Consider the following 16,018-nt stretch of genomic DNA (forward strand, 5'->3'; position numbering starts at 1 on the left):
TGAAACAAAGTCTCAATATAATTTCCTCAAAAAAAAATTCCCCATGATTATCCACCCATCCCCCACTATACACATACACTTGTTTGCTGTCACAGCCAGACAGCTGAGAAGCGCTCACAGGAGTTTCTCAGATCCTCCTCCTTGAATTTCTTTGTTTTGGTTTAGTTTCTCATCTCGTTAGTCTATCTCAGCTGTCATGCAGTTAGACTGATCGCTACCCTTTAAGTTCCTCCCCATAATGCAGTACTGTGCGGCTGATACAACTTCCTGGAGTGTGTGTGTGCATGCTGTTCCCAGTTCCCAGTCGTCAGTCGTCTGCAAGATAAGTGCTGTTTATGTATTTATGATTTTGTCTTTTCTGGATCCAGGTGACCCTGACTCCCTCCGTGTCAGTGTAGGGAGCCGGTGGTCGTGTCCCTTCACTATTGTAGGGTCTTCAGGTAATAGATAGCCGAGGAACGTGGATATGCGGCCATCCACCTTTGGGGTGTTCGCATAGGCTGAGCAGTGAGGGAGAGTGGCAGGTCTATTGCAGGGGTCTCCCTTTGTTCCTTAGTTGTGGATCCAGAGAGACATTGTTTATATGGTATTGTCTTCTTTCCTGTACACCATCCGTGACATTATCAGCCGCCAAAACCGTCTCAAGCATGGATCCGGTTTCACTTTTGGCTGAACGCTTTCAGGGTCTTTCTTTGGAGGTAGCTGATCTCCGTATGACCTTTTCTCAGTTTCAAGTGACCGGTTCAGCTTGTGTTCATGGAGTTTGTGCTGAGCCTAAGATCTCGCTCCCGGATACGTTCTCCGGGGGTAGTGAGAATTTTGTGCGTTTTAGAGAGGCTTGCAAACTCCATTTTCGCCTTCTTCCCCATTCTTCTGGTGATGAAGAACGGAGGGTGGGGATCATTATATCGCTGCTCAGGGGTAACGCTCAGTCCTGGGCCTTTTCGCTGCCGGAGGGGGCACGGCCCCTTCGTTCAGTGGATGAATTCTTTTTAGCCCTGGGTCAGATATATGATGATCCGGATCGTATTGCTCTGGCTGAGTCTAGACTACGTCTGTTATGCCAGGGTAAACAATCCGCAGAGATATACTGTTCAGAATTTCGGAGATGGGCAGCAGATACGGGTTGGAATGATGCTGCACTCCGAAGTCAATTTTGCTATGGTCTTTCAGAGGGATTGAAAGATGCATTTGCCTTTCATGAAAGACCTACCTCCTTGGATTCTGCTATGTCTCAGGCTGTTCGTATTGACAGGCGTCTTGGAGAGAGAGGAGAGATCTCTCCTTCCTGTCATACTCAGTCCCGGGACAGTGCAGCGGTCTCATTCTGTGCACAGGGGTCTCAGTCGCTGTCAGCCCCTTCTGAGCAGGAGTCCATGCAGCTGGGGTTGATTGCCTCTGACAATAGAAGATTCAGCCCGCATGGGAGGGTTTGTTTTTGTTGTGGAGGTATAAATCATCTGGCAAATGTTTGTCCCTCTAGGAGATTCAGGCAGTTTTCTGGGAGTAATAAAGAGACAAAAAGGAAAAAATCTTTTAAAAATGTTCCGTCTGTTACTATTGGCAGGGTTGAGGCGGAAATTGAAGGTTTTCCGTTTGCTTGTAGTTCCTGTTTTGTCCTGCCTGCTAGGGTGGCGCTAGAGAGCAAGAGCATTTTTTGTGAGATTTTTGTGGATAGTGGAGCAGCTGTCAACCTCATTGATAATCAATTTGCAATAACTCATGGTTTCCAGGTATGCACTTTGGGAAAGGATATTCCTGTTTTTGCTATTGATTCAGCTCCACTTTCTCAGAAATCATTAAAGGGCATAGTTCACAATATCCATTTAATTGTGAGTGATGCTCATGTTGAGGATGTGTCATGTTTCGTCCTTAGCGGTTTGCATACTCCTCTAGTGTTGGGGCTACCCTGGCTCACTAAACATAACCCCACCATTGATTGGCAAGCGAGGCAAATAAATGGTTGGAGTAACTTTTGCAGAGAGAATTGCCTCATAACATCTGTTTCTGAGGTTTCTACTAAGACTGTACCACCTTTCCTCTCTGAATTTTTGGATGTCTTCTCTGAGAGTGGAGTTCAGGGTTTGCCTCCGCACAGGGAGTATGATTGCCCTATTAATCTCATCCCAGGCGCCAAGCTGCCTAAATCTCGTTTATACAATCTCTCCCAACCTGAGAGGGTCGCTATGCGGGCTTATATCTCTGAGAGTCTGAGAAAAGGACACATACGACCCTCGAAGTCTCCTGTTGCCGCTGGTTTTTTCTTTGTTAAGAAAAAAGATGGTTCTTTAAGACCTTGTCTGGATTTCAGGGAGCTGAACAGTATCACTATTCGTGATCCTTATCCGCTTCCTCTGATCCCGGACCTGTTTAACCAGGTTGTTGGGGCTAAAGTCTTTTCCAAATTAGACCTAAGAGGGGCATACAACCTGGTTAGGGTCAGAGAAGGAGACGAATGGAAGACGGCTTTCAATACCCCTGAGGGCCATTTTGAGAATTTGGTTATGCCTTTTGGTTTGATGAATGCCCCAGCCGTTTTTCAGCATTTCGTCAACACCATTTTTTATCATTTAATGGGAAAATTTGTATTAGTGTATTTGGATGACATTTTGATTTTTTCTCCTGATTTCAAGACTCATAAGGAACACTTACGTCAGGTCTTGCTCATCCTGCGGGAGAATAAATTATACGCGAAACTGGAAAAATGTGTGTTTGCGGTTCCAGAAATCCAATTTCTGGGGTTTCTTGTCTCCGCTTCTGGTTTTCGCATGGACCCCGAGAAGGTCCGCGCTGTGCTTGAGTGGGAGCTTCCTGAGAATCAGAAGGCGCTGATGCGTTTTTTGGGCTTTGCCAATTATTACAGGAAATTTATTTTGAATTATTCCTCTGTTGTTAAACCACTCACTGATATGACCAGAAAGGGGGTAGATTTTTCTTCCTGGTCGGTAGAGGCGCGTAAGGCCTTTTCTAATATCAAGGAGAGTTTTGCTTCCGCTCCCATCCTAGTACAACCTGATATTTCGTTACCCTTCATAGTTGAGGTTGATGCTTCTGAGGTAGGGGTGGGTGCGGTCTTGTCTCAGGGTTCCTCTCCTGCCAAATGGCAACCGTGTGCCTTTTTCTCAAAGAAACTCTCCTCCGCAGAGAGAAATTATGATGTGGGAGATAGGGAATTGTTGGCCATCAAGTTGGCTTTTGAGGAATGGCGCCATTGGCTAGAGGGAGCCAGACACCCTATTACCGTGTTTACTGACCATAAAAATCGGGCCTACTTGGAGTCAGCCAAGCGTCTGAACCCGAGACAGGCCAGATGGTCTTTGTTCTTTTCAAGGTTTAATTTTGTTGTTACGTTCCGCCCTGGGGTTAAGAATGTGAAGACAGATGCCCTGTCACGTTGTTTTCCGGGAGGTGGGAATTTTGAAGACCCGGGTCCCATTTTGGCTGAAGGTGTGGTGGTCTCTGCTCTTTTTCCTGAATTGGAGGCAGAGGTGCAGGCAGCCCAGTCAGAAGCTCCTGATCTTTGTCCTCCTGGGAGGTTGTTTGTGCCTCTCGCTTTGAGACACAAGATTTTTAAAGAACACCACGACACGGTCCTTGCTGGGCACCCGGGGGCAAGAGCCACACTGGATCTCATCGCTCGGAGATTCTGGTGGCCTACGCTTCGTAAGTCGGTTGAGGGTTTTGTGGCAGCTTGCGAGACTTGCGCTCGTGCCAAGGTCCCTCATTCACGGCCATCAGGTCCTCTCCTTCCTTTGCCCATTCCTTCCCGTCCTTGGACACATCTGTCCATGGACTTCATAACGGACTTGCCTCGTTCCTCGGGGAAGTCTGTGATTCTGGTGGTGGTGGACCGTTTTAGCAAAATGGTGCATTTTATCCCTTTTCCTGGTTTGCCCAATGCTAAGACGCTGGCGCAGGCATTTATTGACCACATTGTCAAATTGCATGGGATTCCTTCAGACATAGTCTCTGATAGGGGCACGCAATTTGTTTCCAGATTCTGGAAGGCTTTCTGTTCTCGCTTGGGGGTTCGGTTGTCATTCTCTTCTGCTTTCCATCCGCAGTCGAATGGCCAGACAGAGCGCGTCAATCAGAATCTGGAGACATATCTGCGCTGTTTTGTGGCGGAGAATCAGGAGGATTGGTGTTCTTTTTTGTCCCTTGCTGAGTTTGCTTTAAATAACCGTCGTCAGGAGTCCTCTGATAAGTCACCATTTTTTGGTGCATATGGGTTCCATCCGCAGTTTGGGACTTTCTCGGGAGAGGGCTCTTCTGGTTTGCCTGATGAAGACAGATTCTCCTCGTCTTTGTCATCTATTTGGCAAAAGATTCAGGATAATCTAAAGAGCATGAGTGAGAGATATAAGCGTGTGGCGGATAAGAGACGTGTGCCTGGTCCGGACCTGAATGTTGGTGATCTGGTGTGGTTGTCTACCAAGAATATCAAATTGAAGGTTCCCTCCTGGAAGTTGGGTCCTAGGTTTATTGGGCCTTACAAGATCCTGTCTGTCATCAATCCTGTTGCCTACCGTCTTGATCTTCCTCAGACTTTGAAGATCCATAATGTTTTTCATAAGTCCTTATTGAAACCTTATGTTCAACCTATTGTACCCTCGCCTTTGCCTCCTCCTCCGATTATGGTTGATGGAAATCTTGAATTTCAGGTCTCTAGGATTGTGGATTCTCGTCTTGTCCGCGGTTCCCTCCAGTACCTCGTTCATTGGGAGGGTTATGGTCCTGAGGAGAGGATGTGGGTCCCAGTGACGGACATTAAGGCCTCTCGTCTCATCAGGGCTTTCCATAGGTCCCATCCTGAGAAAGTGGGCCCTGAGTGTCCGGAGTCCACTCCTAGAGGGAGGGGTACTGTCACAGCCAGACAGCTGAGAAGCGCTCACAGGAGTTTCTCAGATCCTCCTCCTTGAATTTCTTTTTGGTTTAGTTTCTCATCTCGTTAGTCTATCTCAGCTGTCATGCAGTTAGACTGATCGCTACCCTTTAAGTTCCTCCCCATAATGCAGTAGTGTGCGGCTGATACAACTTCCTGGAGTGTGTGTGCATGCTGTTCCCTGTTCCCAGTCGTCAGTCGTCATTCGTCTGCAAGAGAAGTGCTGTTTATGTATTTATGATTTTGTCTTTTCTGGATCCAGGTGACCCTGACTCCCTCCGTGTCAGTGTAGGGAGCCGGTGGTCGTGTCCCTTCACTATTGTAGGGTCTTCAGGTAATAGATAGCCGAGGAACGTGGATATGCGGCCATCCACCTTTTGGGTGTTCGCATAGGCTGAGCAGTGAGGGAGAGCGGCAGGTCTATTGCAGGGGTCTCCCTTTGTTCCTTAGTTGTGGATCCAGAGAGACATTGTTTATATGGTATTGTCTTGTTTCCTGTACACCATCCGTGACATTTGCCTTTTCTGGTGGTAATAGAAGAATTTTATTTATGGGTATTTCACTGATTAAAAGCCTAAGGCCCCTTTCAGACGGGCGAGAATTCCGTGCGTGTGCAATGCGTGAGGTGAACGCGTTGCACCCGCATTGAATCTGGACCCATTCACTCCAATGGGGCTGTGCACATGAGCGGTTATTTTCACGCATCACTTGTGCGTTGTGTGAAAATCGCAGCATGCTCTATATTGTGTGTTTTTCACGCAATGCAGGCCCCATAGAAGTGAATGGGGCTGCGTGAAAATCGCATTGCATCCGCAAGCAAGTGCAGATGCGGTGCGATTTTCACGCATGGTTGCTAGGAGATGATCGGGGTGGGGACCCGATCTTTATTATTTTCCCTTATAACATGGTTATAAGGGAAAACAATAGCATTCTTAATACAGAATGGTAAGTAAATTAGGGATGGAGGGGTTAAAAAAAATGTAAATAATTAAACTCACCTCATTCACTTATTCGCGTCGCCCGACTCGTCTTCTTTCTTCTTCTTTGAGGACTTGGGAGCAAAAGGACCTTTGGTGACATCACTGCGCTCATCACATGGTCCATCACGATGAGGTGAGTTTAAATTATAATTTTTTTTAACCCCTCCATCCCTAATTTACTTAGCATTCTGTATTAAGAATGCTATTATTTTCCCTTATAACCATGTTATAAGGGAAAATAATAAAATCTAAGCAACACCGATTCCAAACCCGAACTTCTATGAAGAAGTGCGGGTTCGGGTCTGGGTACCAAAAATGCGGATTTTTCTCACGCGTTGGCAAAACGCATTAAAACGCTTTGCACTTGCTCGGAAAAATCGCGCATTTTCCCGCAACGCACCCTCATCTTTTCCCACAACACACCCACAACGCCCGTGTGAACGCATGAATTATTCCAGTTAGTCTTTGACTGTTTTTGTACATTGGATTTCCTGCATCGATCAAGGTGCAAACCACCCTTGAAATAGCAAGCCACTACTTAAAGGAAATGTGCCACCAAAAATCTACTTTTTCATCTGTTCTTATTTTCTAATTGCAGATTTCTTTATTCTATTTTGTGAACATGATTATGGGGGCGGCCTTCTTGCCTGAGCTGTTCTTAAAGCATTTACAAAGCATTAAAATAAATTGCTCTACGGCAGCCCCATGGGCCATAGACACAATGGACAGGAGGGGACCTCATGGACTTCTATGGGATAGTTATCTAGGCATGCTCTGTGACCTGTTCAGAGGTCATTGTACAAGGGAAGAATAGATGAGCTTTGACAATCACAAATAAGTACTGTAACTGCAGCAAAGTGATCTGTACAGACCAAAAACTGGCGCCTATTATTAGGCTTAGTGGCCAGTACGAAAACTGCAAAATTTTATGGTTTTTGTTTAAATATAGATATTGATGTTCAAAATTAAAAATGACATCATCAAAATTCTTTAAAAATAAGTTAACCACTTAAGGACCACAGGTTTATACCCCCCTAAAGACCAGGCCCTTTTTTACAAATCGGCACTCCACAACTTTAGCGGTTTATTGCTCGGTCATGCAACTTACCACCCAAATGAATTTTACCTCCTTTTCTTCTCACTAATAGAGCTTTCATTTGGTGGTATTTCATTGCTGCTGACGTTTTTACTTTTTTTGTTATTAATCGAAATTTAACGATTTTTTTTGCAAAAAAATGACATTTTTCACTTTCAGTTGTAAAATTTTGCAAAAAAAAACGAGATCCATATAGAAATTTTGCTCTAAATTTATTGTTCTACATGTCTTTGATAAAAAAAAAATGTTTGGGTAAAAAAAAAATGGTTTGGGTAAAAGTTATAGCGTTTACAAACTATGGTACAAAAATGTGAATTTCCGCTTTTTGAAGCAGCTCTGACTTTCTGAGCACCTGTCATGTTTCCTGAGGTTCTACAATGGCCAGACAGTACAAACACCCCACAAATGACCCCATTTCGGAAAGTAGACACCCTAAGGTATTCGCTGATGGGCATAGTGAGTTCATAGAACTTTTTATTTTTTGTCACAAGTTAGCGGAAAATGATGATTTTTTTTTTTTTTTTTCTTACAAAGTCTCATATTCCACTAACTTCTGACAAAAAATAAAAGCTTCCATGAACTCACTATGCCCATCAGCGAATACCTTGGGATGTCTTCTTTCCAAAATGGGGTCACTTGTGGGGTAGTTATACTGCCCTGGCATTCTAGGGGCCCAAATGTGTGGTAAGGAGTTTGAAATCAAATTCTGTAAAAAATGGCTGGTGAAATCCGAAAGGTGCTCTTTGGAATGTGGGCCCCTTTGCCCACCTAGGCTGCAAAAAAGTGTCACACATGTGGTATCTCCGTATTCAGGAGAAGTTGGGGAATGTGTTTTGGGGTGTCATTTTACATATACCCATGCTGGGTGAGAGAAATATCTTGGCAAAAGACAACTTTGTATAAAAAAAATGGTAAAAGTTGTCTTTTGCCAAGATATTTCTCTCACCCAGCATGGGAATATGTAAAATGACACCCCAAAACACATTCCCCAACTTCTCCTGAATACGGAGATACCAGATGTGTGACACTTTTTTGCAGCCTAGGTGGGCAAAGGGGCCCATATTCCAAAGAGCACCTTTCGGATTTCACTGGTCATTTTTTACAGAATTTGATTTCAAACTCCTTACCACACATTTGGGCCCCTAGAATGCCAGGGCAGTATAACTACCCCACAAGTGACCCCATTTTGGAAAGAAGACACCCGAAGGTATTCGCTGATGGGCATAGTGAGTTCATGGAAGTTTTTATTTTTTGTCACAAGTTAGTGGAATATGAGACTTTGTAAGAAAAAAAAAAAAATCATCATTTTCCACTAACTTGTGACAAAAAATAAAAAATTCTAGGAACTCGCCATGCCCCTCACGGAATACCTTGGGGTGTCTTCTTTCCAAAATGGGGTCACTTGTGGGGTAGTTATACTGCCCTGGCATTTTCCAGGGGCCCTAATGTGTGGTAAGTAGGTAAATGACCTGTGAAATCCTAAAGGTGCTCTTTGGAATATGGGCCCCTTTACCCACCTAGGCTGCAAAAAAGTGTCACACATGTGGTATCGCCGTATTCAGGAGAAGTTGGGGAATGTGTTTTGGGGTGTCATTTTACATATACCCATGCTGGGTGAGAGAAATATCTTGGCAAAAGACAACTTTTCCCATTTTTTTTTATACAAAGTTGGCATTTGACCAAGATATTTCTCTCACCCAGCATGGGTATATGTAAAATGACACCCCAAAACACATTCCCCAACTTCTCCTGAGTACGGCGATACCAGATGTGTGACACTTTTTTTGCAGCCTAGATGCGCAAAGGTGCCCAAATTCCTTTTAGGAGGGCATTTTTAGACATTTGGATACCAGACTTCTTCTCACGCTTTTGGACCCCTAGAATGCCAGGGCAGTATAAATACCCCACATGTGACCCCATTTTGGAAAGAAGACACCCCAAGGTATTCAATGAGGGGCATGGCGAGTTCATAGAAAATTTTTTTTTTTGGCACAAGTTAGCGGAAATTGATATTGTTAATTTTTTTCTCACAAAGTCTCCCTTTCCGCTAACTTGGGACAAAAATTTCAATCTTTCATGGACTCAATATGCCCCTCACGGAATACCTTGGGGTGTCTTCTTTCCGAAATGGGGTCACATGTGGGGTATTTATACTGCCCTGGCATTCTAGGGGCCCTAAAGCGTGAGAAGAAGTCTGGAATATAAATGTCTAAAAATTTTTACGCATTTGGATTCCGTGAGGGGTATGGTGAGTTCATGTGAGATTTAATTTTTTGACACAAGTTAGTGGAATATGATTCTTTGTAAGAAAAAAATAATAATTTCCGCTAACTTGGGCCAAAAAAATGTCTGAATGGAGCCTGACAGGGGGGTGATCAATGACAGGGGGGGTGATCAATGACAGGGGGGGTGATCAGGGAGTCTATATGGGGTGATCACCCCCCTGTCATTGATCACCCCCCTATAAGGCTCCATTCAGATGTCTGTATGTGTTTTGCGGATCCGATCCATCTATCAGTGGATCCGTAAAAATCATGTGGACGTCTGAATGGAGCTTTACAGGGGGTTATCAATGACAGGGGGGTAATCAATGACAGGGGGGTGATCAGGGAGTCTATATGGGGTGATCACCACAGTCATTGATCACGCCCCTGTAAGGCTCCATTCAGACGTCCGTATGCGTTTTGCGGATCCGATCCATCTATCAGTGGATCCGTAAAAATCATGCGGACGTCTGAATGGAGCTTTACAGGGGTGTGATCAATGACAGGGGGGTAATCAATGACAGGGGGGTGATGAGGGAGTCTATATGGGGTGATCACCACAGTCATTGATCACGCCCCTGTAAGGCTCCATTCAGACGTCCGTATGCCTTTTGCGGATCCGATCCATCTATCAGTGGATCCGTAAAAATCATGCGGACGTCTGAATGGAGCTTTACAGGGGTGTGATCAATGACAGGGGGGTAATCAATGACAGGGGGGTGATCAGGGAGTCTATATGGGGTGATCACCACAGTCATTGATCACGCCCCTGTAAGGCTCCATTCAGACGTCCGTGTGCGTTTTGCGGATCCAATCCATCTATCAGTGGATCCGTAAAAATCATGCGGACGTCTGAATGGAGCTTTACAGCGGTGTGATCAATGACAGGGGGGTAATCAATGACAGGGGGGTGATCAGGGAGTCTATATGGGGTGATCAGTGGTGATCAGGGGCTAATAAGGGGTTAATAAGTGACGGGGGGGGGGGTGTAGTGTAGTGTAGTGGTGCTTGGTGCTACTTTACTGAGCTACCTGTGTCCTCTGGTGGTCGATCCAAACAAAGTGGACCACCAGAGGACCAGGTAGCAGGTATATTAGACGCTGTTATCAAAACAGCGTTTAATATACCTGTTAGGGTATATTAGGTCTAATATACCTGCTGGCAGCCTGGAGATCAACTCTCTTACCTTCCGTTCCTGTGAACGCGCGCGCCTGTGTGCGCGCGTTCACAGGAAATCTCGGCTCACGCGAGATGACGCCAATTGGCGTTAGCGTAGCCTGGGGGAGCCGCCGCAATGACGCCTTTTGGCGTTAGCGTGGCGGCAAGCGGTTAAACATAAGAACATGATGTAAACAATAGTTCATTTTCTGATGACACATTTCCTTGGACCCTGGCACGCACGATGCCTGTTTTGGATATAGAATTCACTCTTATCAAACTGACAAAGGTCTAGGCTAATATATAGGGAGATGAGGTTGTTGAGGTTCTCACCAAAGCTGCTGTACCTATCCATATTGTCTGCTTGTGGCATGGTGGAAATATGGCCGTCAGATTTTCTCTGTCTAGCAAAGAAGTTATTCTGCGGAGTCAAGTAGTTGAAAATAGGAATTTATGTACTTTTGTTGAGCCTCTGTTTGGTTAGTACATGTCACAGGGACAGCTAACGCAGCCTTACAGTTTTAGGACCTCACCAGTATCTGCAGGGGTCGGATTGGCCATAGACCTTACAGGGAAATTTACTGGTGGGCCGATGCCCAGGGGGTCACCCAAGCCCTCCTCTCTGTTGCCAGTGACCTCACATGTCTTCCTGAATTCAACTTCTGTGGTCCACATCTCACTTCCTAAGCTCTGCTCCATATCTTAATCAGAGACAACTGGAGGAGAAGGAGAACAGAAAAGGGCAGCTATTGATGACCAATACAGAAAGAAAGCTTTTGGGGCACTGCGGTATAAGGTATTTTTCTCTATGGTATTGCTAAACCTCCTACTTGTGTTGCCTGCCTGCTCCTACAACATGGGACCACTTTTAGGTTTTTTTCCAGGGCCACTTCAAGTTCCCAGTCCGCCCCTGAGTATCTGAGCTTTGAGTGTGACAGCAGAGGAAGAGGTCTATTGAGTTGAGCGTTGCTGTCTTCTGTTATTACGTTTACTCAGGATGCAATACGGCAACTTCTTTGAAATGGTGCACACATTTCATGTATCTACCAGTAGTAACAGCAATACAAAAAAACAGTTTCCTGAGGCTGCTGCCTCCTTGACCACTGCAGTTTCTACGCACACCCTAAATATCTACAACTGTAACTAAGAAAGAAAATTAAGAAGCTTTTAAAGCTCCTCTTGCTGTCCCCGCTGGTGTTTCTATGTATGAAATATTGGCCACTTTGCACACTTAATGCGTGACAGTCTCCTCTAATCTCCTCCATTTAACCATTTGCAGAGCATCACACTGGTGTTCATACCAGAGACTGCCCGGGATGGGAAATGAATATAGTGCAATGCTTAGAGCTTTTTCCTTTTTACCAGTTGCAGATTTATCACCACAAAGGCTTGTAAATTACCCATCAAACACACTGTGCATCATTACAATTAGGATGATTATTTTGCTGTATTCCATACCAGGGCCTAACTCTAGTAATTTCTGCTTGTAATAGCTCTTCTGTCCTATTATCCTGTGTTTTTGTGGCACTGCTTCGCTGTTAGCCGCATGGTACGGGCTCAGCCCATATTATAATGCATTGTGTGACATGCTCCACTGTACCTCTGCAGTCATCTCAGTATAGTCATGGCATTTAATGGCTTTCACTTTGAAAGTCACTATTGTCTTCAAAAACCTGTACAAATCTATCAGAAACGGAGGTGTAATTTTAATACATTGTGTGTGTGCTGATCAAATTAGTACAGCTATTTTGAAATGTTTCATTTGCTCTTTGTTAGTCTTTATTCCTTTTATGAGACTCGTCATACAGTCCTGTGCTTGGTCTGTCCTCTTCATCTCACTTTCGAGACGTTTCCATAAATCCATTCCACCTCTCTTAGTCTTTCAGGTTATACGTGCTGCTGAAATGTTGAAAAGTATTTGGAAAATTGCTGAACCAAGCCTCTTTTTGCTGGATTTTAGTGGGACGTAATGATGTCTGTCTGCAGGTCCTAAAATTGTGTTAATGAGTTTAAAAACAGAATAGATATCAATGTGTTTGTTTACATTGGGTAAAATGATGAACATTTTGGGTTACAATGGCTAATTTGCATCCCTACAGCTCAAAAACAGAAAATGTAAAAAAGTGATACTGTTTGCTTCCATTTTTACATTTATCCAATATTATTTTTTAGGAAACCATTCACATTTTGCATCTTCTTTATGATCTCTCCTGAGTGGTCCAAAAAGTGTTATAAAAAATTCTTGATCAGCTTGATTGTAGTTCTGATAACAATGCCACAACATGGCATAAGCTGTTTTAGCAGTAGGGCATGCCACAACAGATTCTTTATTGTTAAAGGGGTTTTCTCACTTCAGTAAGTGGCATTTATCATGTACAGAAAGTTAATACAAGGCACTTACTAATGTATTGTGATTATCCATATTGCTTCCTTGAAGCTGAATTCATTTCGCCATCACATTATACACTGCCTGTTTCCATGTTATCAACACCCAGCAATCCAGCAGCGGTGGACGTGCTCGCACACTATAGGAAAAAGCACCGGCCTCTCTGGTCGCCAGGATCGTGGGAGCGTAGATAGGCTGGTGCTTTTTCCTGTAGTGTGCAAACACGACCACCGCTGCTGGATTGCAGGGTGGTTGTAACCATGGAAACGAGCAGTGTATAATGTGATGGAAAAATGAATCAAGCCAGCAAAGGAAGCAATATGGATAATAACAATACATTAGTAAGTGCCTTATATTAACTTTCTCTGATATTTGCTTAAGTGAGACAACCCCTTTTAATGGTGCCAATATTATCCTGTGTGGAAGATAAAATTTGTAACTAATGCACATGATGCCACTTGGACCTCTAGGTGTATACACTGTAAGGGATCGTCTTTTTATTCGGGGGTCATTCTCACAGACTTCTTCCAGACAGAGGCTTTAGTGTCCAAACAGTGTATTTATTTGGCAGTCTTCATGCACTAACAGCAACCAAAACATAAATCAAAACAAATCCTCAGCCGTCTGGCCACTGACTAAACAGTATAGTCCCTCTCTAGCAGGATCCGGGTCTACCACCCAGCTCACCCAAAACACAGCAGTGCTTACCCTACACAGGGTCAGAGGGTCCCAGCTCCCACAGGCTTTAGCACAGCCTGCTCCTTCCTCAGACTGAGAGCCCCACCCAAGTCCAGCACCAGGATTAAATAGCATCCCTGGACATGGGCATATTCTTAAATCCCGGAGTGAAGCATGGAGAACAGGCACCCACCCAGCACATTGCCTGTTCCCAGTAAAAGCCCGCCCTAGACTAGCTGGAGCCAGCTAAGCTATGTAGCTTGGTGTCCACCAACTAGCTTAGTGGCCACCTATATCTAGAGCCTTTACTCCACCAAGGCCGGGCCCCTTGGTGACACACTCCTGGTGCAAACAACACCCACTTTCCATGCTTTGCCGGGACTTTTCTGTTCTCACCAGGCACCTCTGGGTGAGATACACCCTTTCAATGGCCGTCATGTGGCCCTCTGGCAGCTCCACTGCCACAACACATAGACATTGTTTGAAAGTGTTATGTCTGTACAAGTTGCACAGATAAAAAACAGCATTGCAAAGCCATGTCAACTCATGTTAAAATACACGGGAGTTGTTGATCTTGGCACACTACCTGCTCTTCTGAATACACCGTAAGGGTACAGCCATATGTGACGGGAACTCTGAGGATTCTCCACAGTGGAATTTCATACATAAAATCCACATCATCTACAGTACAAGCAAAGTGAATGTTAAAAAATCTAATCCAGATCTACAGAGGAAACATTCAATGTAGACTAATTTGCACTTTGGGTTTTCAGTCTGTAGCATGTCAGTTTATGTTGAGGGTTTTACTGATTTTGCAGTGCAAAGTTTGAAAGCATGGGAAGATATGTTGTGATAGCAACAGCATTGTCACAGCTGATTTTGGACTTTTTTTTTTTAATGACACTATTTGTGGCCAGATCCTGTAGAAAATCCACAGAGGACCCAGCACACGTGACCGTGCCCTAAGACAACCTGGCCTTTTAAAGTTTGTACTTTTTTCGTTAGGAATCCTTTTAATTTATTTATCTTAATCACTTATATAGCGCTGATATATTCTGCAGCATTTTACAGACATTACTAGGACACTGTCCCCAATGGGCCTCACAATCTAAAGGCTGTATTATACAGCCCGATGTGGCAGACGATTGTCAGGAGGAAAGCGTTCCCTCTCGGCAATCACCAGAGGAGGCCTCTGCTATTACATGCAGCGATCTCCTCCACAGCATGGGATGAGCGATCGCTATGCCATCACCAGTCCCCATGCTGTATAGTGGTTTGCCGGCGGCAAATTGTTATTAGACACCAGGATCTGCCGCCTGTAAATGATCATTTTTCAACTTGTCAAAAGATTTGAATAGTCCGATGATCGAGCTCGTTCATTGCGCAATTGGTGGCAGTATTACACTGACAGATGATCGCTAACGAGCGTTCATGTGAATGCTCGTTAGCGATTATCTGCCGAAAAACAGGCAGTTGTCTTTGGAGTTTTGGAAACCGGAGTACCCGGAGGAAACTCACGCAAACACGGGGAGAACATACAAATTCCATGCAGATATTGTCATTGATCAAAATTGACTGAGCCACCACACTGCCCATGACACTTATGTGGTAATAAATGCCATCCCACTAAGATAACGCTAAAAGGCTCTTGCAAATTGTTAAGCCAGTTGGAGAACCTTAGATTTGAGTAGAATGGATTCGGTCCCGACTGAATCGAACCAAAATAAAATTTTGCGCAATTTGCTCATGTAGATTGGTAATGTTTGATTTAGGTTAATGATATATTTATTTTGCATGTTTCCATAGGAAAACTGTTATTACCAGCAAAGAAAACCTCGAAGGGTGGTAACCCATGGATGTCTGTCATCATGTCCTGGTTTTTGGTACAGGTAAATGGTAATTGTTTTACTCAAGTGGTAGCAATGCAGAATGGATATTTTGTGTGTGTGTGTGTGTGTGTATATATATACACACAGTTGAAACCAGAAGTTTACATAACTATATAAAAAGACACATATGCATGTTTTTCTCAATATCTGACATGAAATCAGAATAAACAATTCCTGTTTTTGGTCAATTAGGATTACCATAATTATTATTATTTGCCAAATGCCAGAATAATGAGAGAGAGAGAATGTTTTAAGGCATTTTTATTACTTTCTGCAAAGTCAAAAGTTTACATACATTTAATTAATATTTGGTACCGTTGCCCTTAAACTGTATGACTTGGGTCAAACATTTTGGAAATCCTTTCACAAGCTTCTCACAATAGTTGGTCGGAATTTGGGCCTATTCCTCCTGACAAAACTGGTGTAACTGAGCCATGTTTGTTGGTCGCCTTGCTCGCACCTGCCTTTTCAGCTTTGACCAAAAATTTTCAATAGGATTGAGATCAGGGCTTTGTGATGGCCACTCCAAAACATTGACTTTGTTATCCTTAAGCCACTTCGTAACCAGTTTGACAGTATGCTTCGGGTCATTGTCCATTTAGAAGACCAATTTCCGCCCAAGCTTTAACTTTCTGGCTGATGTCTTGAGATGTTGCTTCAGTATTTCCACATAATCTTCTTT

General features: G+C 44.1%; 1 protein-coding gene across 1 annotated transcript in view; it reads left to right on the top strand.

Moving 5' to 3' along the window:
• LOC120998011 (solute carrier family 12 member 9-like) overlaps positions 1 to 16,018 on the top strand; it is a 384,693-nt gene that overhangs the window by 189,997 nt on the left and 178,678 nt on the right. Inside the window, exon 8 of the mRNA XM_040428433.1 lies at positions 15,254 to 15,336. Coding sequence (XP_040284367.1) covers positions 15,254 to 15,336 — 83 coding nt within the window. The remainder of the gene's footprint in view (positions 1 to 15,253; positions 15,337 to 16,018) is intronic.

Source organism: Bufo bufo, chromosome 4 (genome assembly GCF_905171765.1).
Source record: "Bufo bufo chromosome 4, aBufBuf1.1, whole genome shotgun sequence".
NCBI classification, from domain to species: Eukaryota; Metazoa; Chordata; class Amphibia; order Anura; family Bufonidae; genus Bufo; species Bufo bufo.